The sequence below is a fragment of the Curcuma longa genome, chromosome 3 (genome assembly GCF_044706935.1).
Source record: "Curcuma longa cultivar G26 ecotype Majalengka, Jawa Barat chromosome 3, ITB_CL_G26_1.1, whole genome shotgun sequence".
Lineage (NCBI taxonomy): Eukaryota > Viridiplantae > Streptophyta > Magnoliopsida > Zingiberales > Zingiberaceae > Curcuma > Curcuma longa.
This window is the reverse complement of record NC_133863.1, coordinates 5230558-5258433: the sequence shown is the minus strand read 5'-3', so window position 1 is coordinate 5258433 and position 27876 is coordinate 5230558. Positions and strand designations below refer to the sequence as shown.

General features: G+C 36.5%; 1 protein-coding gene across 1 annotated transcript; it reads left to right on the top strand.

Moving 5' to 3' along the window:
- Positions 1–8: 8 nt before the first annotated feature.
- Positions 9–27520, top strand: LOC141822805 (protein transport protein SEC24 C-like). The gene is given in 25 exon segments (XM_074710128.1): positions 9–570; positions 573–1021; positions 1264–1500; positions 1644–1718; positions 1799–1897; positions 3318–3429; positions 3668–3795; positions 14034–14153; positions 17927–18007; positions 19210–19287; positions 19390–19482; positions 19658–19712; positions 20535–20611; positions 21033–21104; positions 21178–21261; positions 22368–22487; positions 22589–22657; positions 23716–23793; positions 23960–24098; positions 24271–24429; positions 25475–25620; positions 25713–25892; positions 26775–26863; positions 26947–26978; positions 27120–27520. Coding segments are annotated over 25 exon segments (3441 nt in total). The 3' UTR covers positions 27227–27520.
- Positions 27521–27876: the final 356 nt, after the last annotated feature.

The following is a 27876-nucleotide window of genomic DNA, read 5'->3' as shown; positions in this document are numbered from 1 at the left end:
CCTAAATCATGGCGTCGCCCTTCGTGTCGGGGCCTTCCGGCCTGAGGCCTGGCTCCTCCCCCGCCGCCAACCCCAACGTCGTCGTCGCCGCCGCGGCCGCCACCCAGTTCGCAGGGTCCCATATACCTCTTCCCGCACCGGGCGCCTCCGGGCCGCCTCCGTTTTCCGCTCCTCCCCCAGCGTCCTCCCACCCAGGCCCCCCTCCAGCCTTAGTGTCTCAACAGCCGCCATCAGCGGCTTTTGCGGCTGCGATCACTAACAGCAATGGGCATTCGTTTGACAACCTGGATGCGCCTCGGATTTCCCAAACCACTCCGGCGCAGCAAACTCCGCCAGAGAGCGCCCCGACGTTGGCCACAGCGCCTCCTTCTGTCGCCCTTCCTCGTGTTCATTCGATTGGAAGTAGCACGAATGCAGCTGCTGCGCCTGTGTCTGCACCGTCGTCGCTTCCGTTTGCTAGACGACAGACTTTGCAGACGCCCTTATCTAGCCCGCCTCCGATGCAGCCACCTTTTGCTAGACCGCCACCGATGCAGCCACCTTTTGCTAGACCGCCACCATCGCAGCCTCCTCTTCCCGGCCATCTATTCCTCAACAGCCTGCTGCAGGACCGCCAACCTCACAGCCATTTGGCGGATCGCCGAGTTTGCAGCCCTTCAGTACGTCGTCGACCTTGCAGCCGCCCTTAGTTGGAAAGCCGCCCTTAGTTGGAAAGCCGCCTTCACAACCAACATTTGCCGGGTCGACCGTGCAGCCACCCTTAGCTGGAATCCCGCCTTCACAACCCACCTTAGCCGGGCCGCCAGCATCAAAGCCAACCTTCGCCGGATCATCAACCTCTCAACCACTTTGTAGGCCACCGATCCCACAGCCGTACATGGGAATCCCAACCTCTCAGCCACATGCTGGAAGGTCTTCTTCACCAGTGTATGGAGGTCCATCACCTACACAGCCATTCTCAGGGCCTCCGACCACAGGTGCTCCTTTTGAGGCACCAACTTGGTCATCACAACCACAGGAGGTTGGTGAATTTGATTTCTTATAAATTAAGTTATCCGCCTCCAACGTCGATCTAAATACATTATCAGGAAGTTATTTTGTTGTTTTCTCTTACTGGTCATTAAGCGTCAATTTAACTTGATGTTCTTCCTTCTATGTCGTTTTGGTTAGCACCGTGCAATTTTGTTGCTCTCAGTCGGTAGCATTATGTACTGAATTAATAGAATAAGAGTTGATGCAATATGTCCTTAAACTTGGTGTTAGGTGGCTGGTTCCGTGCCTGGTTTTGGTCAAACACCTCCTAGAATGTTCAGCATGCCACCTCATGCACCAGGCCAGACTCTACCTTCTGTTCCTTCTGCTATGGGGCACTTATCTCTTGCAGGGTCACAAGTATCAATGTCACAGAAGGTCAATCCTAACCAAATTCCACGACCCATGTCTAGTTCATCAATCATATACTATGAGACTCGACAAGGAAATCAAGCAAACTTTCCTCCGGTAGACACTCATCTGCTATCTTTACTTGTAAAGCATATGTCTGCTTTTGTCATATTTTCCTCATATCTGCTTACTAGATCTCCTATCTTCGTCAATGCATTTCCTCGAATGATTCTGTTTTTTCTGATTGTTTCTGATTATAGCCTGCCAATAGCAATTTTATTGCCAATGACAATGGTAATTGCAGTCCTCGTTTAATGAGGTGCACCATGAACAAGGTATGGTTTCTAGGCGTATTCTTTATGCAGGTTGCTCAGAATAAATTCCTTTAAGTTTAACCAAGCTCATTATTTGATAGATACCATGCACAGGAGATCTTCTATCTACATCTAACATGCCTTTAGCTTTACTGGTTCAACCGTTGGCACTACTGCATCCATCCGAGGAGCCTATTGAAGTAACATATCTCTCTCTTTTGGTCATGATGAGCATTTGTTGGTTATTGCGAATGAAGAAACTACAAGTTGTAGCCTTGACTTTTGCATCATCTTATGCAAAACTTAATCAATCAAGAATCAACCATTTGTACTATAAAAGTTCCATGGTTTATTGTAAACTTATGCTAAAAGCTCGAGCAGTTAGGAAAGAGACTAATTCATATAATGGACCACCACACTTGTCCATATAGGGGATTAATGGGCGTGAAGCATTTTAGTCTCAACAAGCTAAGATCATAGTAGACTTATAAGATGAAAAATATATGAGAATGAATGCATAACAAACTAACTGTACACAAACATACTATGATCTACTAATCATTAGTTCCATATGCCGATACCATGATGTGAATGCAAACCCCAACACTTACGAAGTAGAATCCACCTTGCTCTTCAAGGAATGGCATCCACACCTATTGAGGGCATGACACTAACAAAGACTGATCCACGATCATCTCTGTCAACTTGTTAATCCCATCGTTAAAACAAGCTTAAGTACTGGCCATCAAGAATTTAGTCATGCAACATGCACAGATACATTAGCATAAGGTTCAAAATATTAGTACCGTAATCAATTTTGGTCCTCTATCAAAATGGTTAAATATGCATATTCAAGGTTCAAATACATGGGGACATTCCTTGATAACTGTTGATGCATCCAATCAATGAAAAATCCTCACCATCAACAACTACCAAACTTGGAGGGAAAATTAGTATAAGAAGAGTACTTCAACACTTAGAAAATAAGAACACTGCTGGATAGTGCCATTGTTAATATAGTTGCGACTGATCAGTTTTTTGTAAGGGAATGGGAAGAAATAAGGAATGGTGAAGTATTACAAAACTGCTAGAATAAAATGACTTGTAATTAGTGTCACCATTTGCTAAGTATGGACTTTGACATTGTTTTCCTTTGCATTTATAGTTAGAGCATGAGCCGTAGCATCACCAAGAGGTTGCTCCCAGAAATAACCTCTTTGCTGTAGATTTCTTCCAGGATATTATATCACCATCAGGCATTGATCATTTACTCTTTCATTAGCATTTGATTGCTTTCTAGTATGTTTTGAAATTCATTTTCTTATCTTGATGTATCATCTGGTGTTTATAATGAACATTGGATTGTGGCTACTGATTTTCATTTGTACTATTGTCACTCTAATAATTTTATTTGTCATGAACAAAAGGTTGATGTTTAGCTTCATTTTTGTCTGTGAAATGTTTAACATACAAGCTTAAATTGACTATCTTTCATCTATACACAAGTTAAAATGATTATTGAAATTCTTTAATTAATTGTTATTCATCTGCTATGTTCTCTCATAGATGTGGTTTGTACCATCTATACTCTTCTTATGCCTTTTCTTTGGAGAAATATAGACTGTGGACTTTGGTGAAAACGGGCCTATCCGGTGTTCGGGATGCGGGGGTTACATAAACCCTTTTTTTAAATTTATTGATCATGGGGAAAAGTTCATCTGCAACTTATGTGGTAAGTTTTAACTTGTAATATTCGGCTACGACACCAAAATTCTAGTCTATTTCTTTGGGTTTTGCTTTTGTTTTTTTCATTTCCATTTATACAAAAGTTATACAACTCAATCTTCTTACTGTGAATGTGCTGCTTATCAATTTTACTCTTAGGAGGTTTCTGAAGCATTGACTTTTTACAGTACACCTTCATTAATTTTTTTTGAGGTTTCTAACTTCTAGATATGGATATCTTTTAGGTTCTACTAATGACATGCCACAGGACTACTATTCTAATCTTGGGCAAAATGGAAGGAGACATGATGCTCACGAAAGGCCTGAACTGTGTAGAGGAACAGTTGAATTTGTTGCTACTAGGCAATATATGGTGAGTCTATCTTTTGGCTGTCTTTGATCTAATTCTAGATTTCTTTATTCTCATTTAACTATTGATAAAGGTGCAGCCACAGTGATGTAGCACAAGAGGAGATTGAGTGTTGGACAGTTTCAAAAGTAGAAATCTGGAATAAAGTGGTAAAGGAATATAGAAACTTAGGTATCACGCCTAAGAGCTAGGCATCACACCATAGGGAGATTGTATCACATAACCAAAGATAACTAAACATTGATATTTATTCCATATCCCAGCATTACAACAGTACAAATATTTATACTAGGACTCAAACAACATAAATGCCTCATAAATATGCTACAATTTTCCAAGCATGGGAAATTAAAGCATATTGGAATTGTTGGACATTTAATACTGACTTTTGACTTCAACCCTTTGGAATTGATGAACTTTATATCATTTCCCAAGTAGGTTTATCATCTTCCAAGACATGCCGAATTAATAGTGGAGTTTTAGAATCTTTATTTCTACGTTTATAGACTTTTAATGGAGTTTGCCACTTGTCTCCATCAACTCTCCCCGAGTGAGAAAAACTTGTCCTTGACGAGTTAAAAATGTGGAATCTTTCATAAAGGTCTCTATTTAGCTATTGAAATTCATCATTAGTGTTGGTTATAAATATCTGTTAATTATCTGTTAAATATCTGTTATTTTTTTATAGATATTTTCTAGAATAGGCCCTATACTCTAACTATAAATAGGGCCTTATATGTTGCAATTGGAATAAGATTTCTTAAGTTATTTTGGTAACATGGTATCAGAGCCTTAGAAAATTAGGTTTTTTTTCTTTTGCGCCTTCGCGCCGACTTTTCTCCCTAACTCGCGATTTCCTCTTTCGCGATTTTCTTCCCGGCTTCAAGCGCCGCTCCGAGTTCGCTTTCGCTCCGACTTTTCTCGCCGCTCGCTGCGCTCGCCTATCACCGGCGGAAAGCATCAAATCAAGCGGCTCCCTCTCGTCAAACTGTGGGCACCGTCATCGCTGCGACGTCTTCTCCGTCGCCTTCTTCCTCTGCTTGCCGTCGCCCTGCCATCGTCATGCTGCGTGAAGACCAGCAATTCTCCGTCGCGTCTTCACCGCCCGTCGCGTGAAGAGGACCAGCAGTCGTCGCCCTGCCGCCCTCCCTGCTCAGCGGCAGAGGACGCCGATCGACAATTCCAGGTTTTCCTCCCCTAATTAACCTTCTTCGCCTCCAGTGCTAGGTTTTCTTGGTTCAGTTCATCGACTTTTCCCCTCCGCGCCGCGCCCTGCTTCGCTGCGAACGCGCTCGTGGTCACCTTCACCACAGCGTCTTCGAGGGAACGCACAGGTTCGCTGGGTGTTCGTCATTCTGACGACCTGCTCGCGATCGTGTGCAACTGCCGTCTGTTAGTCCTTACAAGCGCCGCCGCCAAAGAAAGGCTCTTGGCTGCATTGTCTGGATCGCAATTTTGGCCGTTATCCTGAATTTGGAGCAGCTAATCACAGGACATAGGTTTCTGTCAGCACCGATTGGTTTCTTCTGCTTGAATTTGTGCTCTACCCAGTGGACAGTTCATCCACAGATTACATCAATTTGGCTTATTCTTTGGAATTTTTCTTCAAATTTGGGGATCCACAATATTCAGGAGTCCAGAAACCTATACAGAACTTAGATACAGACATTTTCTTGAATTTGGAACATTCTAGTTCTTCGTCTCACAACAGCACCAAGTTCGGTGTTTGAGAGTTACATATCTTTGGACTTCATTCTATCGTGATGGATATGGTGCTTGTCTCTGCAGAAGAATTTGCCAAATTCTCTCAATATCAAGAATCACTTAAGTCTTCATCTTCCTCTATCATTGCTATTGCTGATTCAGGTAACCACAATACATGTCTTCTTTCCTCATCCTCTAAATGGGTCATTGATTCTGGTGCCACGGATCATATGACAGGTAATTCTAATCTCTTTTCTACTTTCACACACAAATCCAACACTCCGATTGTTACCTTAGCTGATGGGTCTTCATCTTGCGTTCGTGGGTCTGGCACTGTCAATCCCACTCCTTTGCTTTCCTTATCCTCTGTCCTACATTTACCTAATTTATCCTTTAATTTGCTCTCTGTTAGTCAATTAACTCGCAATCTTAATTGTTGCATCACATTTTTTCCCGATCATTGTTTAGTTCAGGATCTTTTGACAAAGAAGATTATTGGTAAAGGACATGAAAATGGAGGTCTCTATATTCTTGATTCACCTTCCCCAAGATCTCTCGTTTGTTCAGGTGAAAATTCTCCATTTGAGGCTCATTGTAGGTTAGGACATCCATCTCTTCTATCACTCAAGAAACTCTGTCCACAATATAGTAGCATATCTTCATTAAATTGTGAGTCATGTCAGTTTGCAAAGCATCACCGTCTTAGTTCAAGTCCAAGGATAAATAAGCGTGCTATTAGTCCTTTTGAGTTAGTTCATTCTGATATTTGGGGTCCTTGTCCTATTATATCTAAACCTGGTTTTAGGTATTTTGTCACTTTTGTGGATGATTATTCTCGTGTAACTTGGTTATACTTAATGAAAAATCGTTCTGAGTTATTTTCTCTATTTTCTGCTTTTTGTGCTGAAATCAAAACTCAGTTCAATATGTCCATCCGTACTTTACGAAGTGACAATGCCAAAGAATATACATCCAGTATATTTCAATCTTATATGAGTCAGAATGGTATACTTCATGAAACCTCTTGTGTTGATACTCCATCCCAGAATGGTGTGGCTGAACGGAAGAATAGACATCTTCTTGAAACAGCACGAGCTCTTTTATTTCAAATGAATGTTCCTAAGTCTTTTTGGGCAGACGCGGTTTCTACTGCATGTTTTCTTATTAACCGTATGCCATCCTCTGTTCTTCATGGTGAGATTCCTTACAAAATTTTGTTTCCTAACAAGTCATTGTTTCCTATTAATCCTAGGATATTTGGTAGCACTTGTTTTGTTCGGGATGTTCGTCCACAAGTTACTAAATTAGACCCCAAATCTTTGAAATGTATTTTCCTTGGTTATCCTCGTCTTCAAAAGGGTTATAGGTGTTATTGTCCTAGTATTAATAAATATCTTGTTTCAATCGATGTTACTTTCATGGAAGACAAACCTTATTTTTCATCCTCACATATCCCGACTTCTCAAAAGGAAGATGATGATTTATTGGTATATTCTGTTACATCCTCTACACCTGTCTCAGAACCAGCTCTTGTCAAGCCTCCTATTATTGAAATATACTCTAGGCGTCGACCTCCTGATTCATGTCCTGCACCTACTACTTCGTCATCAGATCCAATTCCGAATGATGATCTTCCTATTGCATTACGAAAAGGTAAACGCCAGTGTACTTATCCTATCTCTTCGTTTGTGTCTAATAATGGCTTGTCATCCTCCTCCTGTTCTTTTATTGCTTCACTTGACTCTATTTCTATTCCTAAAACTATCCGTGAGGCCTTATCTCATCATGGTTGGAGAGATGCAATGATAGAGGAAATGAAAGCCTTGGATGAGAATGATACATGGGACTTGGTTGATTTACCTCCAGGAAAACAAGCTATTGGATGCAAATGGATATTTAATGTTAAAGTCAATCCAGATGGATCAGTTGCCAGACTAAAAGCTCGTCTTGTTGCTAAGGGTTATGCTCAAACATATGGTGTGGATTATTCTGATACTTTTTCTCCTGTTGCAAAATTGACATCTGTTCGGTTATTTATTTCTCTTGCTGCTACTCATCATTGGCCTTTACATCAACTTGATATCAAGAATGCTTTTCTTCATGGTAATCTTCAAGAGGAGGTGTATATGGAGCAACCTCCTGGTTTCGTTGCTCAGGGGGAGATAGGGCGAGTCTGTCGTCTTCGAAAGACTTTGTATGGTTTGAAACAAAGTCCTCGTGCTTGGTTTGGAAAATTTAGTCAGGTTATTGAAAAGTTTGGTATGAAGAAAAGCGAGTCTGATCATTCTGTGTTCTACAAGCAGTCAGGAGCTGGTATTATTCTGTTAGTTGTGTATGTGGATGATATTGTGATTACTGGTAGTGATACTACGGGAATTTCATCTCTCAAATCTTTCATTCTCACTCAATTTCATACAAAAGATTTAGGGGTGTTAAAGTATTTCTTAGGTGTTGAAGTAATGAGGAGTAAAAATGGTATATTTCTATCTCAGAGGAAATATGTTCTTGATTTATTAACTGAAACGGGAAAGTTAGGGGCAAAACCTTGTAGTACTCCAATGACTCAGAACGGGGATCTTACTGCAGATGGAGAATTATTTGAACATCCAGAGAGATATCGAAGATTAGTTGGAAAGTTGAATTATCTTACCTTGACTCGTCCAGATATTGCATATTCGGTTAGTGTTGTTAGTCAGTATATGTCATCTCCAACGGTTCATCATTGGGCAGCATTAGAGCAAATTTTGCGTTACTTGAAGGGTGCACCTGGACGAGGTATTGTATATAAAAATCATGGGCACACTCATATTGAATGTTTCTCAGATGCAGATTGGGCAGGTTCGAAAATGGATAGGAGGTCTACTTCAGGTTATTGTATCTTTGTTGGAGGAAATTTAGTATCATGGAAAAGTAAAAAGCAAAAGGTTGTGTCGCGATCCAGTGCAGAATCAGAATACAGGGCTATGGCACAATCTGTGTGTGAAGTAATGTGGATATATCAATTGTTGACTGAAGTAGGACTTAAAATTTCAATACCAGCAAAACTATGGTGTGATAATCAAGCTGCTATTCATATTGCATCGAATCCCGTGTTCCATGAGAGGACTAAGCACATTGAAATTGATTGTCATTTTGTTCGTGAGAAAATTCAACAAGGTTTGATCACTACAGGATATGTAAAAACTGGAGAACAATTGGGGGACATCTTCACAAAAGCTTTAAATGGGATTCGAGTTGATTATCTTTGTAACAAGTTGGGCATGATTAACATTTATGCTCCAACTTGAGGGGGAGTGTTGGTTATAAATATCTATAAATATCTGTTAAATATCTGTTATTTTTTTATAGATATTTTCTAGAATAGGCCCTATACTCTAACTATAAATAGGGCCTTATATGTTGCAATTGGAATAAGATTTCTTAAGTTATTTTGGTAACAATTAGTAATCCATGTGCATTCAGAAAGGGATCGTGTCTTTCATTTGATAAGATACTTTTGATAACTGCTTCTCTTTTAGACACAATCTGATGATCAATTATATTTTCAATGTCATTTTCATTGTTTGAATTGATGGCAAACGAGCATCATGTGCAGTACTTGCCATAACATCTTAATGTCCAGAATATAAAGTGAGATCCTCAATGTTGAAGACATTGTTGATACCTATATCTGCTGGTAGCTCAAGGACATGAGCATTAGAGCTATTTTTCTTTAAAACTTTATGGGATCCAACATTCCTTCAATGAAGTTTCTTATAAACCCCTCTCGGATATCGTTTTGGCCTTATACAAACCATAACCATATCGCCTTCTTGAAATTCAGCAAACTTTCTTTTCAAATTAGCATGTGTTTTATATCTTTCATTGCTTAGAGCAATTTTTCGCTTGACATCATCATATATATCTTGTATGTGTTTGCTAAACGTCAGCTTCGACACTTGGTCTTGCCTCCAATGATAAAGGAACCAAATCAATTGGCTTTCTAGGGAGCATACCTGTAACAATTTCAAATGGGTTGCATCCAGTAGATCCATTCACTGAACTATTATATGCAAACTTAGCCATAGGAATAATTTGATCCCATGTGGTAACATGATCTCCAACCAAACAATGAAGTAAATCGCCCAAACTTCTATTAACGACCTCTATCTGACCATTGTCTGAGGGTGAAAAGAAGAAGAAAACTTCAACTTTGTATTCATCAATTTCCATAAGGTTCGCCAGAAGTAACTTGTGAACTTCACATCTTGATCAGAAACAATTGTTAATGGTAACCCATGAAGGCGAACAACTTCCTTGAAGAAAAGTTTAGCAACGTGAACAACATTTGACGTCTTTGAGCATGGGATGAAATGAGCCATTTTTGAAAACCGATCCACCACCACAAATATAGAGTCATGTCTTCTAATGGTTTTAGGCAAACCAAGCATAAAATCCATGCTTAGATCTTGCTATGATTTGTGTGGCCACATCCTTCTTAAGGCTGGGCCAATAGAAACGGTCCTCAACCATTGTAATTGTTTTATCCCTTCCAAAATGAACTGCTTCCCCTCCAGTATGTAACTCCCATGTTTGTTCACGAAGAGAAGTATTAGCAAACAAAGTTGAGTCCTCTTAAAGAGATAATCACCATGCAACGAAAAATCTAAGAAATCTCCACGTTGTCTCGTAATTAAAACAACAAATATATTGCTGAAATCTTTTCCCAAAGGATAGTCTTAAGTAGTTCAAATCCCACCATTGAATAGCCATAGAAGAAAGAATACATACCACTCTGCTAAGCACATTAGCTGCTTTGTTTTCAACACCAAATTTGTGTTTGATTACAAAAGTATATTCTTGTAAGAAAGAGACCCACTTCTCATATCGATGACTTAGTTTTTGCTGAGAATTGATATATTGAAGAGTTTGGTGATCAGAATATAGAATAAACTCTTGTGGAAGGAGGTAGTGATGCCAATAACGCAAAGCTTGAACTACGGCATAAAATTCTTTATAATAAGTGGAATATTGTTGTTTCGACTCATTCAACTTCTCACTAAAATATGCAATAGGATGCCCTTCTTGACTTAATACGCCTCCGATTCCGGCATTAGATGCATCACATGCCACTTCAAAGATCTTTGAAAAATCTGGTAGTCGAAGAATAGATGCTTCAACCAATCTTTTTCTTACTTCTTGAAAAGCTTGTAAAGTTGTTTGTCCAAACAAAGGAATCTTTCTTCATACAATTAGTTATAGGGGCCATAATAGTGTTGGAATTTTTTATGAAACGCCTATCAAATGTTGCTAGGCCATGAAAACTTCTGATTTCTTGAAGTGTCCTAGTCAATGGCCACTCTTGGATGGCTTTTATCTTATCCGGATCTGCCTTTAATCCTCTAGATGACACCACAAAGCCCAAGAATACCAAAGTTATAAAGGAGCATTTCTTTAAATTTATATAGAGGTTCTCTATGCGAAGAATTCTCATGACTTGTTGCAAATGAATAAGATGATCTTCTTTATTCTTGCTGAAAAGTAAGATATTATCGAAATAAATAACAAGAAACTTTCCAATAAATGGTTGTAGTACTTGATTCATAAAGCGCATAAATGTACTAGGAGCATTAGAAAGGCCAAAAGGCATGACAAATCATTCATAAAGGCCATCTTCAGTCTTGAAAGTTGTCTTCCATTCATCTCTGAGCCTTATGCATATTTGATGATACCCACTTTTCAAATCAATTTTTGAAAAGATATAAGAACCAGCCAACATATCCAGCATATCATCAAGGCGAGGAATTGAGAATCAATATTTAATAGTGATCTTATTGATCACATGACTATCAATACACATGCTATCTTATTGATCATATGACTGTCAATACACATGCTCCAGCTACCATCTTTTTATTGTGTTAACAATGCAGGGATAGCACATGGGCTTAGACTTTCTTGGATGAAACCCTTGGACAACAACTCTTCCACTTGCTTCTTTAATTTTGCATGACCACTTGGATTCATTCTATAGGCTTGTAGATTGGGTAGTTGTGAACCTAGCACAAAATCAATAGCATGTTGAATTTTACGCATTGGTGGAAGCTCACTAGGTAATTCTTTTGAAACCACATCAAAAAAGTCATTTAATAGCATAGTGATTTCCAGAGGAAATAAGGAAGCTTCAGGAGTAGATACTTCTTTAACTTCTTTGATTATAAGAGCATATATAGTAGAACTTTCTTTACTCTCCTGTTGAAAATTTTTCTTGGACAAAACATGAAGAGAACTTCCACTATTAATAGCATTCTTTGCCTTTCTTGCTTGTATTTTTTCATTTCAGCAGTTTGCATTGGTTTCAATAATACTTTCTTATCGTTGAACTTGAAAGTGTATGTGTTCTCCATGCCATAATGATGCACATCTCCATCGTATAACCAAGGTCTCCCAAGAAGTATATGAGTTACTTTCATAGGGATAATGTCGCACCAAATAGAGTCACTATAATTTTCACAAGAAAAAGAAATAAGACAATGCTGTGTTACCAGTATAGATGTGCTATCTATCCATCCAACCTTGTATGGTTGGGGATGTGATTGTGTAGGAAGCTTGAGGCGCTCTACCATAGATGTCGAGACAACATTCCTATAGCTTCCTCCATCAATGATAATCTTATGTGCTTGATTCCCACAACGAACCAACATCTAAAAAATAAATGTTCGTCGCCAATCTTCATCTTTGACTTTTGGAGTAGTAAGAATACGCCTAACAATAGTTGCCAAAGAAGTGCCTTCATCTTCCTCCAAATCATCTTCAATATAAACTCCATAATCAAATGAATTTTCATCTCCTTCTCTTTGATTTTTTGTAACATCTTCATGCTCTACCCCAATATGTAAGTTCTTTTTAGGACAATTATAAGCCATATGACCCGGTTGTTGACACTTGAAACATATGCTGCCCTTGTTCTTTAACTCAGTTGGTTTCAAAGGTGGTTTAGAGTCACTTGCTGATTAAATGAGTTGGCAAATCCACCTCTTGCTTGTTGGTTGGTTTCATGACTTCTTTTATTCATCGTTGAAACTCCAAGCTTCTTACCAAATGAATAACTTAGATACTCCTCCATATCCAAGGCAACTTGGAAAGCTTGTTCTAGGTTGTAAATTGGTCGTCTTAATAATTCTCTTTGGATTTCAGACCTTAATCCAGCTTTAAACCTTGCAAAAGTCTATCTAGGATCTTCAACAATTTGGCTCCTAGTCTTTAACTCATCAAATTTCTGCACATACTCAGCTATAGATAAATGAATGATTCTGCTTTAAATAGATAAGCTGATCATATAATTTGTCATAGTAATTTGTAGGCAAATACTTCTCTCATAGTTTAGCTTTCATCTCCTGCCATGAGTTGATTAGTGGTTGCCCTAATCTTCTTATGTCTGCTTCAACACCAATCCACCATATCTACCATATCTTTGCTAAACCCACAAGCTATATTCGAGCAAACCTTACTCTTTGATCATCTAACATGTCGTGCCAATCAAAATATTCTTCTATTGCTGCAAGCCAATCAACAAATAAAGTGTGGTTCACTTTTCCTTCGAAATCTAGCACCTCAGTTCGAACCTTCTTTGTGATATCTCCAGCAACATCTTAGTAATTATTTTCTGCGTTTATAGACTTTTAATAGAGTTTGCCATTTGTCTCCATCACACAGATAGAATAATTTAATGAAAGATAATTCCTGTGAAATAAGTGTTATTCCACAAAGGTTGTTCTTTTGGGGGCGCAACATTTTGGATATCCAGTAAATATATTCTTTGCTTGCATCTGAATGATTGACTGACACAATGTTAGTAGATTGTGATTTGTATAGGTGGAAACAGTTTGTATATCTGGTGTAAGTGAAATCATTCTCTAAGCCATATGATTTAGTTCCTTGGAAGAGGAGTCATGATAAGTTCCACAGTGGAGAATCAGCTCATCATTGGTTCCATTGATTCAGGGATAGAGACAAGCCCTCCCTGCACTGTTTAACCTCTATTACCTCTCTAATGCACTTTTTTCCTTCTTATTTATTTATTTTCTCATTTATCATCCATAATGCACGAACCTTCTCAGTGGGGCTTTTTATCAACTGGCACCACCACAACAACATCAACAAAATGACAAGAATTTCTAGTGGTTTCTCAACCTCTTTTATTTGGAAGAACTTAACTTAATTAGCAAGAATGGACATAAACTTTGCACAGGAGGGAAAGGGAAGAAGGAAGCAAATGAAAGAGAATGAAAGAATAAGATAACCATGATTGATTGTAAATTCAGCTATGTTAAACAACAAAATCATTTCTGAAAACATTAATTCTCTTGTTTTGTTTCTCTATGAGAACCTTTGGGGAACACTTCTTTTGTTGTCGCATTTTTGTTTTTGCAAGAAATTCTAATTTTCATGGGTGTCAATCACAAGATAAAAGAAAGATCATTTCGAACTCAATGTTTATTAAGCTATCATATGGTCTTTTGAGTTGTGCTAATTTCTGTATTATCACCTTGTGTCAGGTCCGTGATCCCATGCCTGCTGTCTTTTTCTTCCTTGTTGACGTTTCAGTGAATGCTGTACAAACAGGTGCAACTGCTGCAGTTTGTAGTGCAATTAGTCAGTCTCTTGCTGATCTTCCTGTAAGTTTCTTCTGTTCTGCTATTTATTTGTGGAGCCTCAATTACCTCTTAGCTGCATTACTGCAGCACACACCCATTGAGGAAATACAAAGAATATATCCAAGTAGCAAGCAGATAAACTAATGTTATATTTGCATGGGCATGTTTATTTATGCATCTTAGATATTTGTTTCCAACAGAATGCTAACAGGCCAGATTTGGGTAGTAACTTAATGATTTAACTGCATGTGACTAGGTCTGCTCTAACAATTGTTGGGTTAGACACAATGCCTTACATAGTTGCTTATGCAAGCACCAATATGCCAGCCATAAGAATTAATTACACATCACTTAGGCAAGAGCCACAAGGAAAGTGCTAAGCAGTGCCTGCTCACTTAATTGGTAGCCTTCTATGAAAGAAATCTATTTCTATATGGAAAAGTGAATGTTTTCAGCAATACTATAACATTTTCTCTCTCTCTACCATATGTTTCCAATCTCTCTTTACTGATAATCTCTCCATGTTTTCTTGGTTGGAATAGGATCTCTTACTTCACTTTTGTCACCCTTTTATCGTCTTCATCTCTTAGCCTTAACTTCAACTCTTTCATGCTTCTTCTGCCTCTTTTCTTATTGTTACTCTTCTATCTACTTTCTAAATTAGAGAACTCGAGAAAACACATTTTTCCTTTCTTAACTTTTATAATATATTCATATGCTGATGCTTATAATGCATTTACATGAAACTAAGGATGTCCATTTTCTATTTTATTTGAAATATGCCATTTGCTCCTTAAACTGATGCTTTAGTTATAGTCAATCATGATACATATTTCATTCGAATCTTCATATCCAAATTTAAAGGTTAACATATCATCCAATTATTCTTATTTTCAGCAAGTATAGTGATTAAAGAATCACACAAATAATGTACACTCGAGGTTTAAATTATTTGTTCCAATTTGCTTTTAGTCTGGGTATGCAGAATGGTACGTTTTAGTGTTGATCAACATACTGTCAATATAAGGTGGTGCTAACTGCTAATTGAGACTTACCATGTAGGCATCACTTGGACATTAAATTTTATAATGTATTAAGGGAAAAAGTATGATTATGAATACACAGAGAAAATGAAGATTGAATATATTTCCTAATTGGTAAGACTACATTCAAGCATCATAAAGGTTGGACAAATTAGGGACCATCATTTGTAGCGTTGGGAATCTAGGATGCTCTAGACTAATATATTGTCAGAGTCAATTGGTATGATTTTCGAGACTCTTCCTTAAACCAAATACTTTTCCATTCTTTTAATCCTACATGGAAGCAAATCAACAAACAAACAATTTAGCAATACAATGACCTTCCTAACAATTTTAAGTGTAGTAGAGTTATTAAGGTTATTAGGTGCAGTGAGTTATTAAGTTTAGAATTTTATTATAAATTCTATATGTAATAGGAATGTTTTGTCAATCTAATAGAATATTCATTTCATCCAAGCTTAACATGGCAAGGGTTCGAATCCTGGCAAAGCCAGGCAATACCCTCCTGCGTTGTGACCAATTGCAGTTTCTCTTGATTTACCTCCTCACAGATGGTCGTGGGGCCGATCGTGTGGGGCCGCTAAGGTGGCATATTCCACCTTTTTGCAGAAGATAGTACCCCTTTTAGTCTATGTTTGCTGTGATGGGTAAAAATGTGAATGAAATACAGTGGTCATTTACTTCAGCAAAAATGGAAAGAGGTAGAGTTATTAAGGTTATTAGGTGCAGTGAGTTATTAAGTTTAGAATTTTATTATAAATTCTATATGTAATAGGAATGTTTTGTCAATCTAATAGAATATTCATTTCATCCTAGCTTAACATGGCAAGGGTTCGAATCCTGGCAAAGCCAGGCAATACCCTCCTGCGTCGTGACCAACTGCAGTTTCTCTTGATTTACCTCCTCACAGATGGTCGTGGGGCCGACCGTGTGGGGCCGCTAAGGTGGCAGATTCCACCTTTTTACAGAAGATAGTACCCCTTTTAGTCTATGTTTGCTGTGATGGGTAAAAATGTGAATGAAATACAGTGGTCATTTACTTCAGCAAAAATGGAAAGAGGTAGAGTTATTAAGGTTATTAGGTGCAGTGAGTTATTAAGTTTAGAATTTTATTATAAATTCTATATGTAATAGGAATGCTTTGTCAATCTAATAGAATATTCATTTCATCCAAGCTTAACATGGCAAGGGTTCGAATCCTGGCAAAGCCAGGCAATACCCTCCTGCGTCGTGACCAACTGCAGTTTCTCTTGATTTACCTCCTCACAGATGGTCGTGGGGCCGACCGTGTGGGGCTGCTAAGGTGGCAGATTCCACCTTTTTACAGAAGATAGTACCCCTTTTAGTTTATGTTTGCTGTGATGGGTAAAAATGTGAATGAAATACAGTGGTCATTTACTTCAGCAAAAATGGAAAGAGGTAAGGAAAGGACTAGAAAATCTTTTCCTAATTTAATTCAAATTTACTTCTACCCAATTTGGGCGGAAAAGACATGTTCACATGCCATGGGGCTCAAATCATCAAATCTAATCCTAAGATTTTTTTAAAAAATAATTATGTTTTCTAAAAGAAATTAACAAATAAGCTTTTGAAATTTAAGTTTCCTCTACTCTATCATTCCCTACAAGGAAATAGGCAGAAGGGAAACTCTAATTCTTTCCTTCCTACAAGGAAACCAAAACTAGAAAAATATTTTTGTGGTTTTCCAAAAAAAAAAAACTCCCTTGGACGAAGAGACTTAGAGTTAGAGTTGACCATAAGTCCCCCAAAGGACATCAAAGAGGTTTATCTTGAATATGCATTGTTAATTCATCAAATAGTGATATAAAAAGATAAGGATTTAGAGGTGACCCTTCATATAAACCTACAACTATAAAAAAATCACTTGTCACACTCCTGATATCTCTTGCACTACTAACAACATGATTTCACATATCTCTTATCACATTAATATAATTACTAAAATCATCACACCACAATAGTTGTCTAGGAACTCTACCATAAGTTTTTACTAAATAATAAAAAAAATTATGTAAATTTTAAATTTTATATCTATATTTTTCCATTGGTTATCTCATTAAATGACTTAATCTATGGTTGATTGTCTAGAGATGAAATCCAATTGATTTTTGCAAATATTTGCCCCATAGTTTATTATCCTTTAGGGTATGAATAATCAACTTGATACTTTTCTAATTAGCACAGTATTGTATATCACCATTTTTTATAAATAGGTACTAAAAAACTTTTCCTCTATTCTTCAAGCATCTTCTTAATTTTCAAATTATTAAAATCCTAGTTAAATTCTAGATCATAACAAACTCATATTTGTTACCCATACACCATATATGTGCTTCTGGATATTAGTTAGTTTTTTCTTGATCCAAGTAGTTTGGTTCATATCATCTGCTTCACCAGAAGGCATCTAAGCCCAAATTGACATCAGTGTTGGTACAAGAATTTATCCATGCACATGAGCACACAAGCAATTTTAGGATAGAATATTGGATATAGTGTGTTCTGGAGCATGAGGCTTCTTGATATGCTGTTAAAGTTAACTAGAATCTCCTTATTCCTGTATGTAAATAACTTGACACTTAAAAGAACCCTCTTCTTACGTACTCTTTCTCATATTGAATTTCTTAACTTGATCATTTGCCATTAGGTGTAGGTAGATGAAATTTATATTGTTTTTCTTAACTGGTTGGGTATTTCAATTGTCTTCTGCATTAAAAAGACATCTTTTTGCAGGATGGCCCTCGAACAATGGTTGGTATTGCCACTTTTGATTGCACTGTTCATTTCTACAATTTAAGGAGAGCCTCACAACAGGTATTCAACTAAAGTATCATGTCAAGAAGCATTTGATCAATGTGTTTCTAAGCTAAGAGTCAAATCTTTTTAATTCTTATTGCCTGCGCATCTGTTACCTAAAGTTCTTGTATTCAAATTAAATTATTTGAATATTAAGTTTAAGACATAAAATTAACATGCAAAATTTGATAAGTTTGAAAATAAAGAAGAGTTATCTTTAAGAGGAGATATTGATTATCTTATTTAATCAATATCAGGCATAAGAAATACTGTCAAACTGAAATATATAGCATTGTAGTTTTTATTTCTGACCAGCTCAGATGAGATAACTGACCCACCAACTGTTGACTCACCATTGACTCAAAATACTTAAATTCAAACCTACTTATCTAAGCTTATAAAGCCTTTTTATTAGTTGACAACTCATAATGTCGTACTAAACTAGAGTGTCACTATCGTAATCTATGCTTTCGACTTGACATCCCTTCAAGACCCAAAGTCAAACTCACTGCTCAAATTCTTCCCTAGGTGGCATGTGAAGCTCCATGGTGGTTACACCATCACACGTGCCTTTTTAAATGCCTCACTGTGTCTAGAATTAAGTCTGTTTGATGCTAGTTATCATGACTCACTTAAATAAAAGAACTAACCTAATAACTTGTTAAGCCAAACCACTAACCCAAAATGCTTAAGCCTAAATTAATAGTAGCTCACTTCTCTAAGTTTATAACACTTTTATTAGCCTATAGCTCACCATATGTAGTACTAAAATATGGTGCCACAATTTGAGTCTCACCATAAATTAACTATATATGCTCTTTAGGGAACAACTCATTATACCATTTAGGATGAGCAGGTGAGGTTTAGCTGATCGCAACAGAGTCTCAAGTATTTTGTTAATCATCAAAGTGACCCAATGTTTTCTCAGTACTTAAGCTATAGATGCTATGTTTGGCTTGCAAAGTGCATAAAAATATAGAAGAATATTTCTATTCAAATAAAAGGCCAAGACTGTTTTTTTTGTACTTTTGAATACTTTTGTTTGAGAATTTGTTTAGTTTATCTATATTTTATATTGCATGTAAACTTTTTCAAGAAATGTTAGTGTACTTTATGACTTTTTCTTTATTCACTCCACTCCACCATGCCATTTCAGACATAGATGAGTAATCTGTGCATTAGTCTTCAAGACTAACAGTGATCCGCATATTGCATTACAGCCTCTAATGCTCATTGTTCCTGACATAGATGATGTTTATACACCTCTCCACATGGATATAATTGTGCAGCTTACTGAGGTTAGTTGTCTTTGCCCTTTTGTTAAGATTACAAAGATGTAAATAATCACCCTTTTTGTCTTTTTACTTAAAACTCTATCTTTAATGTTTCTGAGATTTCAGTGCCGCCAAAGTTTAGAACAGTTGCTAGAGAACATTCCAGGGATGTTTGACAGCAACAAAATTGCTGCATCTGCATTTGGTGCCGCTATCAAGGTGATAATTATGTACAAGTATAAAAGTAATTGTACATTCTCATTTTCTTTTCCTTTCTTGAATTGGGAACTATGAGTGCACTACAAAAATTTCTTAAGAACTCTGCACTAAATCAGTCAGAAGAATTTGAGGGTCCTTGCAGTGATGAGTGAAATGTAATTTCATGTCTTTGTAGGCTGGGTTTCTGGCTCTGAAACCAACAGGGGGAAAGCTACTTGTCTTTCAATCAGGTAACCAGCAAAACTCTTGAGAACTATTATCCCAACCAATCAAAGTAACAGTCCTTTACTCCTCACATACATGATCAACCTCTATGTACTAGCATATCTGAGATTGGGCACAAAATAATATGATTAGAATGATAAATACTAGTCAGTAATTAATCTTATTAACATGCTTTTAAATCCCTGATCCCAATACCACTGTAGAATTTTGGCTCTTGTTTCAATTGTTTGTTTGACTATATTTCTGCAGTAGAGGAACCATGAGCGTAGGTTTTGGCTGCTCTTTTTTTATATCCACATTGATGTGAGGCCAGATGGAAGTTTTGAGGTGCAGGTAGAATCAACCTGAGCATTCCTTGTTGTAGGTGGACTTGAATTGGTTTATTGAAGAACAAATTGTTTTTCTGCATCAAGAATTGTCACACTCAATAATGATAGTGTTGTGCACATACTACATACTGTGTGATATATTTCTTTATATCCTTTTGTTGTTCAGCTGAAATTGGGATTTTACCAAACTCATCTAAATGTCAACAATTCAAGGTTATTGATGAACCATAAGCTCATATAAGGCATAGATTGAGAATGGATTATCCCCATGGATTCCTGATGCAAAACAACTTTTTGTGGTGCTCAAAATTGTTGAAAACATTGTAAACTGTACTCAAAGCTCATAATACTTGAATAGGCACAAGCTCAAGTCAACTGTCTACTGACTAAATTATTTTCTTGTGTTCCTTTTGCCTAATTCTCAAATTATAGTATCCTTTAGTTTTGCCGATATGATACCCGTACTGTGCAAGAATTTGAATTTTCTTCCTTATGCAGTCCTGCCGTCAATTGGTATTGGGTCTCTTTCTTCCAGGGAAGCTGAGGGAAGAACCAATGTCTCTGCCAGTGACAAGGTATGGGCACCCTTTGTATCCTTTGTTCCCTCGTCAAGATGATTTCTTGTTGTTAGTGTCATGTAACTTGTTTGGGAAGTGGTATAATTATTTAGTAGAAACAAAAATAATTTGTTCATTAAAAATAATTCCACTCAATATTTGAAGTTTGACAATGATTAGTGTCATTTATTAAGTGATGTGTGCCTTCATTTTTGTATTTGCTTGACACTGTTGTAGATGGTTTTTATTTATTTTCTCCAGTTAAGTTGCCAATATATAACAATGCCACTGTGATGGATTTTGCATATAACTTCTTGGAGTTTGTATGTTTTCTGCTACTTGATTTGACATATAAGATATAGTCAAGCATTAGGTGTCAAACGAGGTTTATGACAATGTCTGATCTACATTTTGTCAATCTGATTTCATGTGATTCCAGAAGGCTCATAAGTTGCTTCAGCCAGCAGACAAGACACTTAAAACCATGGCCATAGAGTTTGCGGAGCACCAGGCAAGTTGCTTGGGTTCCTTCTTGTGTGTTATCCATCAATAAAGTGGAAAATAAGTTTTCTGCCGTTCTTCAGGTGTGTGTGGATATATTTGTCACTACCCAGACTTTTGTTGATGTTGCTTCCATTTCTGTTATTCCAAGAACTACAGGAGGGCAGGTATTTCTTTTATCCTAATGCTAGAATTGGAACTGGCTTGCAAATTATACTAATGCAAATTGCTTTACATTAGAAGTTCTCAAATACAGCTCCAGTTAATATTAATTAACCTAAATTCCTTATTAGAATCTCTCAGATAATAGACAGTTTTTTTATCATTTTTTTGATGAAAAGTTAAATATATCTCATTTTTTTATCTGTTTTTTTTATCATTGCTCAGATGCAGGGTGAATAGATGGTTTATATTAAAAAATAAATAAATGCTATCATAACTTTACTATCTTAGAGAAGTTAGATTAGTCCAGCAGATGATAAAATGAAGGGGGGAGCAAAGGTTAAGATAGCATGAACAAGTTCAAAGATGAGCAATATATAGTCATACGAGATGAAAGCATTGGAACTTGAAGGTGTAAGGGATATAAGGAAGCTATATACAGATATAATTAGTAATATACCTTCACATAGAGTTCAATAGAAAGATAAAGCCCATATAACTGACTCCATATATAGATGGGACTAACATGATTTGATGATGATGATTTCTCCCTACTGTAATTAGTGTGGTGAATTGTATAACCAACTATTGCACTACATTATTGTTATTGGATTATTCTTAGCAGATCCTGATTTTGAGTTTGATTTGATTTATAATGTTTTTGACTCAGTGGTAGTAGTCTCCTTTAAATACATATCATAAAATCTACATTTCAAAGACAACTAATAAGTACTCTACCAAGGAAGAGAAAGTATCTTCTATTTTTTAGAAAATGGTCTTATATTAGAAAATGCTTCAACCTTCACTAGCATTGCTTTCAGAAAGAATCTTTTGCATCAAATACCTTCTTTCATTAGATCTACTGTTACAACTTGTGCATATTATATGAACATCTGATGTGATGTGAATCTGTCACCCAAGTCATAATTTTCAGGCAGCAGGGTTCTAGATTTACAGCTGCTGTTGTTCATTTGTTATTAGGCATCAGCACATCGCAATGTTCAATGGTCGTGAATATATTCTTTTTGCAAAAGAATACATGATATACCTAGAGAATCCTTGTTCCTTGATGTTGGAGCTTGGATCTCAATTTTCACTTGCATTGTTGCAGGTCTATTATTATTATCCATTTTCTGCTCTTTCTGATCCGGGTAAACTCTACAATGATCTTAGATGGAACATTAGTAGACCCCAAGGTTTTGAAGCAGTGATGCGTGTTAGATGTAGCCGGGTAAACTTGATTCTGCATTTAAAATTTCCTTACAATCTGTACCATGTTTGCTAGAAGTTTTCCATAACCAGAACTATTGCCTAAATGCTTTGTTTTAATAGGGTCTTGAAGTTCAAGAATACTCTGGAAATTTTTGCAAAAGTGTTCCTAGTGATATTGATCTTCCTGGTGTAAGTAGCTACTTAATATTATCTTTTTAACTGATGTTAGCTAATTTCTATTGTTTGATTACTTTAATGATTCTCCTAAAGCTACAAGATTATCAATTTAAATTCTGCTTTTGAGCATGTGATAAAAATACAAGATTTGTTTCTAGAAACAATATGGTATACACATGGAATAACTACTATTTCTTATGGAGCATACATGTATAAAGCACTGAGCCATATTGCAAGAGTCGGTTGGACATCTATCTGTTCTATTCTTCTTTTTCATCAGAATTAACAAAACAGAAGAAGCTATAACTGAAATAGTTAAAGCAGAATTCCCAAAACATTGAAAATAAACTATAATGTTATACATTTTTATGCCTATATCAACTAGCTGCATCAGATGTGTGCCCAACTAAGTTACAATCACAATTCGTGCTTGTTAAGCATGCAGTTTTAAAACATTAAGTTATAATAGACCTATGCCAAATTGAAAGTGAGGAATCCTTCCATATTTGTGTCACAGTGCAATCCAAGATAGCTATATGCTTGATAGTCAGTGTGTGTGGCTCATTGTGTCTGATACAACTATTGTTAGAAACTTTTACATGTAAAGGCTGTCAAGTGTCCTCTCAAAAGTGTTGTTATCTGAGTGTTGATATCCAACATGGGTATTGAAAGACCAGATGAAGGGTAAAGCTCTTGAAATCTCAGCATATCTGATGAAGAAAATAAACAAAAATGTGTGGCTTGAATCATCTAGTTAGCTTTAACCTTAATGTCACTTCAAAGTTCAAACATATATGTAACTTGCAAACCGACCTTGATTGTGGAGCCATTGACGTGCACCTGGATGTTTGTGCGTACACAATCAGTTTTTTGCTTTTTTTTTTTTTTACACATTTGTGTGTGTATTGGATTCACATAAAGTTAATGTGATTTATTCTAACACCAGTTCTGGTAGAATTTCAATATGTATATCTAGAATTGGAGTATCTTATACCGACTATTTTAATGTTCCATGCATTAATTATTTTCAAAGTATTTATCATTGCTCTAATCAACCCTTTCTTATCCAGATTGACAGTGACAAAACCATAATGGTCACACTTAAACACGAGGGCAAGCTCCAGGTGAATTCAGAATGTGCATTTCAGGTTTGTAGGAGAATCTACATGAATACTGGGATTAATTGGTGCATCTCCCTTGTCCTGACCTACTTTTGTTAATGATGTCCTGCTGCTAAAAACATGATAACTCTGCAAGTCACATTTTACCTTTGTCAAATACTTATAATATCACTTGGTCATGCTGTTTCTGCAGTGTGCACTTCTTTATACCAATGTGTTTGGGCAACGAAGGATTCGAGTTATTAATCTCTCCCTTACTTGCACTGATAATATCAGCAGTTTGTTCCAATCCGCTGATTTGGATGCTCAATTTACTTGTTTGCTCAAGCAAGGTAAAGTTCTACTATCTATTATCTTTACATGTGTGCCTTCTGCGTACTGGAATTCTGTGATATAACATGCTATAGTTTTGTTAATTCTGAAGTTTATAAGTGTATGTTTTTGCTTGTTTAGTTTTGAAAGTGCAAGTGTTATGTAATATTTTGCATTTGTCTATCTTTGCAGCTGCAAGCAGCATTCCTGTGAGCCCTCTTTCTCAAGTTAGGCAGCAAATCACTGATCTCTGTATAAACATTCTACATTCCCACAGAAAATATTGTGCAACAGTATCATCATTCGGACAATTTCCAGAGACTCTCGAACTATTGCCTCTATATACTCTAGGTATGTTTCTATGCATGACAAAGATTGAAGTATTTGTTGTGTTACTGGTGTTCTTTATCCATCTATTTCTAGACATGGATTCTTAGAAAATTGTTCTGTGCAAGTATCATATTAGAATCCGAGCGTACATAAGGTATTTTATACCTAACCTCCGTTTTCCATCAACTGTCCAATGGATATCCTATTTAACTTTGACATTAATGTGTGAGCTTTAGTTGAAATTTTTGTACAATGCTCCCTGTTTCATCATCTAAAGAGCTCCATCACTGTGATGACAAAAATTTTCCTTATCTATATTTGCCAATATCTTAACATACTCTTGTGGTTTATTAGAATTCATTATCAGTTTACATGCAGTTAATTCGCCAATGAAATTAAGGAAAAGTGTTTGCTGTTGGCTATTGAAATAGTTACACTATAAGTTAAATTTGTTGGAAGTTTCATGAATTTTCTTCAGAAGAAAACAATCCTTACAGTTACATGGTACTGTGGTTTATTTCCAGCAATAAGCATTCAAAAGGTTGGCATGCTTAGGGTCATTTTCTATGCATCCTATGACTGCCTTATTATTACTTCTCAGCATTGGATGAAAAATGGCATGCTCATGAAATTGATTGTAAATTGTATTACATTATCGACATATGATGGTTCATTGATTAAATGCTTCAATTTCCAAAAAGGAAAGGAACAAAATGGAGTCAGATTTGGATTGATGTGTTTTTCTTGGTTATGCTAAGTTCTTTCAGCTTTACAAACTAAATAGTTTTCATGATCAACATACTTTTGGACATAGAAAACCTATTTTTGGCATGAATAATTTTGTCCAAAATGCAAGTGATGCATTACACATTTGTACTGTTCATAAGCTTTTGGTTAGATCCTTATATGTCCTGAAACAGATCTTTGGAGTTTCCCAAGTTTATATCTACTTTAGCTTTTAAATCCTAGCAATTTTACAATGTTGGTGTTGAAAGTCCTGCATTTCCATTTTATTTCCTGCCAATGTGATTCTTGTATCTCTCAATGTTACTCTTTTCTACTTCAGCTTTGTCTAAAAGTGCTGGTTTGAGGAAAGATGGGCATGTTGATGATCGTTCATATTGGGTCAGCCATGTTGCATCTCTTTCTGTACCATTAGCTATTCCATTAGTATATCCTAGGATGATATCACTTCATGATCTTGCTACTAAGGTCTGTATGTTTGGTTTCCATTCTTAATTTTTCCTCACAGACTATTGATATCCAATAATTAGCCTTAACTCAATATAATTCAAATGATGCAGGAAGAGAATGGGTCCCTTTTAGCATCTACTATTTTTCTCTCTAGTGAGCACATAAAAGATGATGGGATTTATCTTCTTGAAAATGGTGAAGATGGTTTAATTTATATTGGAAACATGGTCAACCAAGACACTCTTCGACAGCTATTTGGAGTTTCTTCTGTGGAAGAGCTTCCATCTCAGGTGCCTTTCTTCATTTCTCTCAGTTTTCTACTTACCATTGGCCTCTACTTCATTTTCCTTCTTGGCAATCTTCTTTCAAACAAGAATATTTGTGATGATTACTGATGAAACTGAATACATATGCAAACTTGTCAATAATTTAATATCTTGGAAATTTTCCACTATTACAGTTACAACAGTTAACATCAGTAGATTTAAGTTCTGTTATTCGCGCACATGCATAAGCAAACTTGGAGTTCCAATATCTTCACTTTGTCTGACAGTGATGCACGTCTTTATCTTGATCATGAGTGAGTCCATGGATCTCAGAGTTTGTGACGACACAAGTCATGAGAATCATAGCAGCTTTTAGGAACCAATTTTTTGTCATAAAAGAATTTCAATTTGATACCATAAAAGAATTCTTACGAATCATAATTTCAATTCTTATTTCTGGATTCATGTTTGGAATTGAGTGAAAAAATGGGAATTTGAATTCTATTTCCTTTTGCCTTTTGTTTGGAATCACAAGACTTGTTTATCTTAATATCTGAGGTTCCTTTGCTCATGTTTTTTGAAGGATTCTCATAAGAAGATTTGACCAATTAGGATTTTCAATCTCTTTTCTTTAGAAAAATTGAATTCTATATCCTATTTCTTACTTTTCTTTGTCGAGTAACCAACAATCTGATACAATACCAAAAATAGAGTTCTAATTCCATAGAGCACCAAAAACATAGTTCAAAACTGGCTGGATATCCCTCTCTTTCACTTATCTATCAAAGTTAAAACAACTTTGCAAGATGCAGCTTTAGAAGTACAATTATGTGTGTGCAACTGTTAGCCATAGTTATTTTTAGACGTAGGTTAGTTACTGATGAGATGAATTCTTTATCAATGCAGCTTGCATTGCAACAATTTGACAATTCTCTGTCAAAGAAACTTAATGATGTACTTAATGAGATAAGACGACAAAGATGCTCATATCTACGGTATGGCTGTTATTTGGCTTTTCTCATTCAGTAAAATAATAGTTCTATAGTTTTATAACAAAAATTTTTTAAATCCAATGCAGTTTGTGGGTTTGCAGAAAGGGAGGTCCTTCAGGTTAGTAAAAATTTCAATCTCATAAATCAACATTTAGTTTGTTCAAGTATTTTGGCCTTTTGTTGTTATTTGCTAGCCACAGAACCTTTTATTTGATGCGGAAACAATCTGCCATCTTATTGTAGTATCACTTTTGGGCAGGCTTGCAATTCCTTTCATATATGGTTGACGACAAAACCCCTGGTGAACTCTCCTACGTTGAGTTCTTTATGCATGTGCACCAGCAAATCAAAACAAAACTGTTTTGATCCGAATGTCTGCTTATACAAAAACAATTTTGGTTACTGGCATTTTGGTTTTCTGACACCAAATTTACTGCGAGAGGAGGACAAGAAGAGCATCAAATGTTTCTTGGCGCTCATGCTGAGTTCCCTCAGGTGAGTGGCAAAAATTACTGATTCGAATGTTTTCGACTTTGCTAAGTAGATGAACTATACCCCGGACTTTGTTAGTGATGACACCTGACATGCAGAATAAGTTTTTTTTAGATTGAGAACAAGATGGTTGATAAAAATAGATGTACTATTTGATTTCAATGTCAATTAGAGGACTATTATTTCAAAATAAGTCACCACAATGATAAAATGTTCCTTGCAATATTAGAGAATGGGTCATTCTATTTGACAAGTTTGGCTTGCTTGTTCAATCCATTTTTTTTCGCTCAGCTCTTCCCTCTTGAAGCTCACACAAACCTCTCAGTTCATCTAGTTGCTTGGCCTGTGTGACTAGTTTGAGTCATTTTTGAATCATCCAATCTATTCTCGGCTTGCTTAATATTACTCTTTTTTATGTGAAATTAACATTTGATTTGTATGATCCTACCATCTCTAGATGTGCATTTGGTAATGGGGGATGAAAACGGTTTTATTCTTTCTATAATTACATTTCAATATTTGTT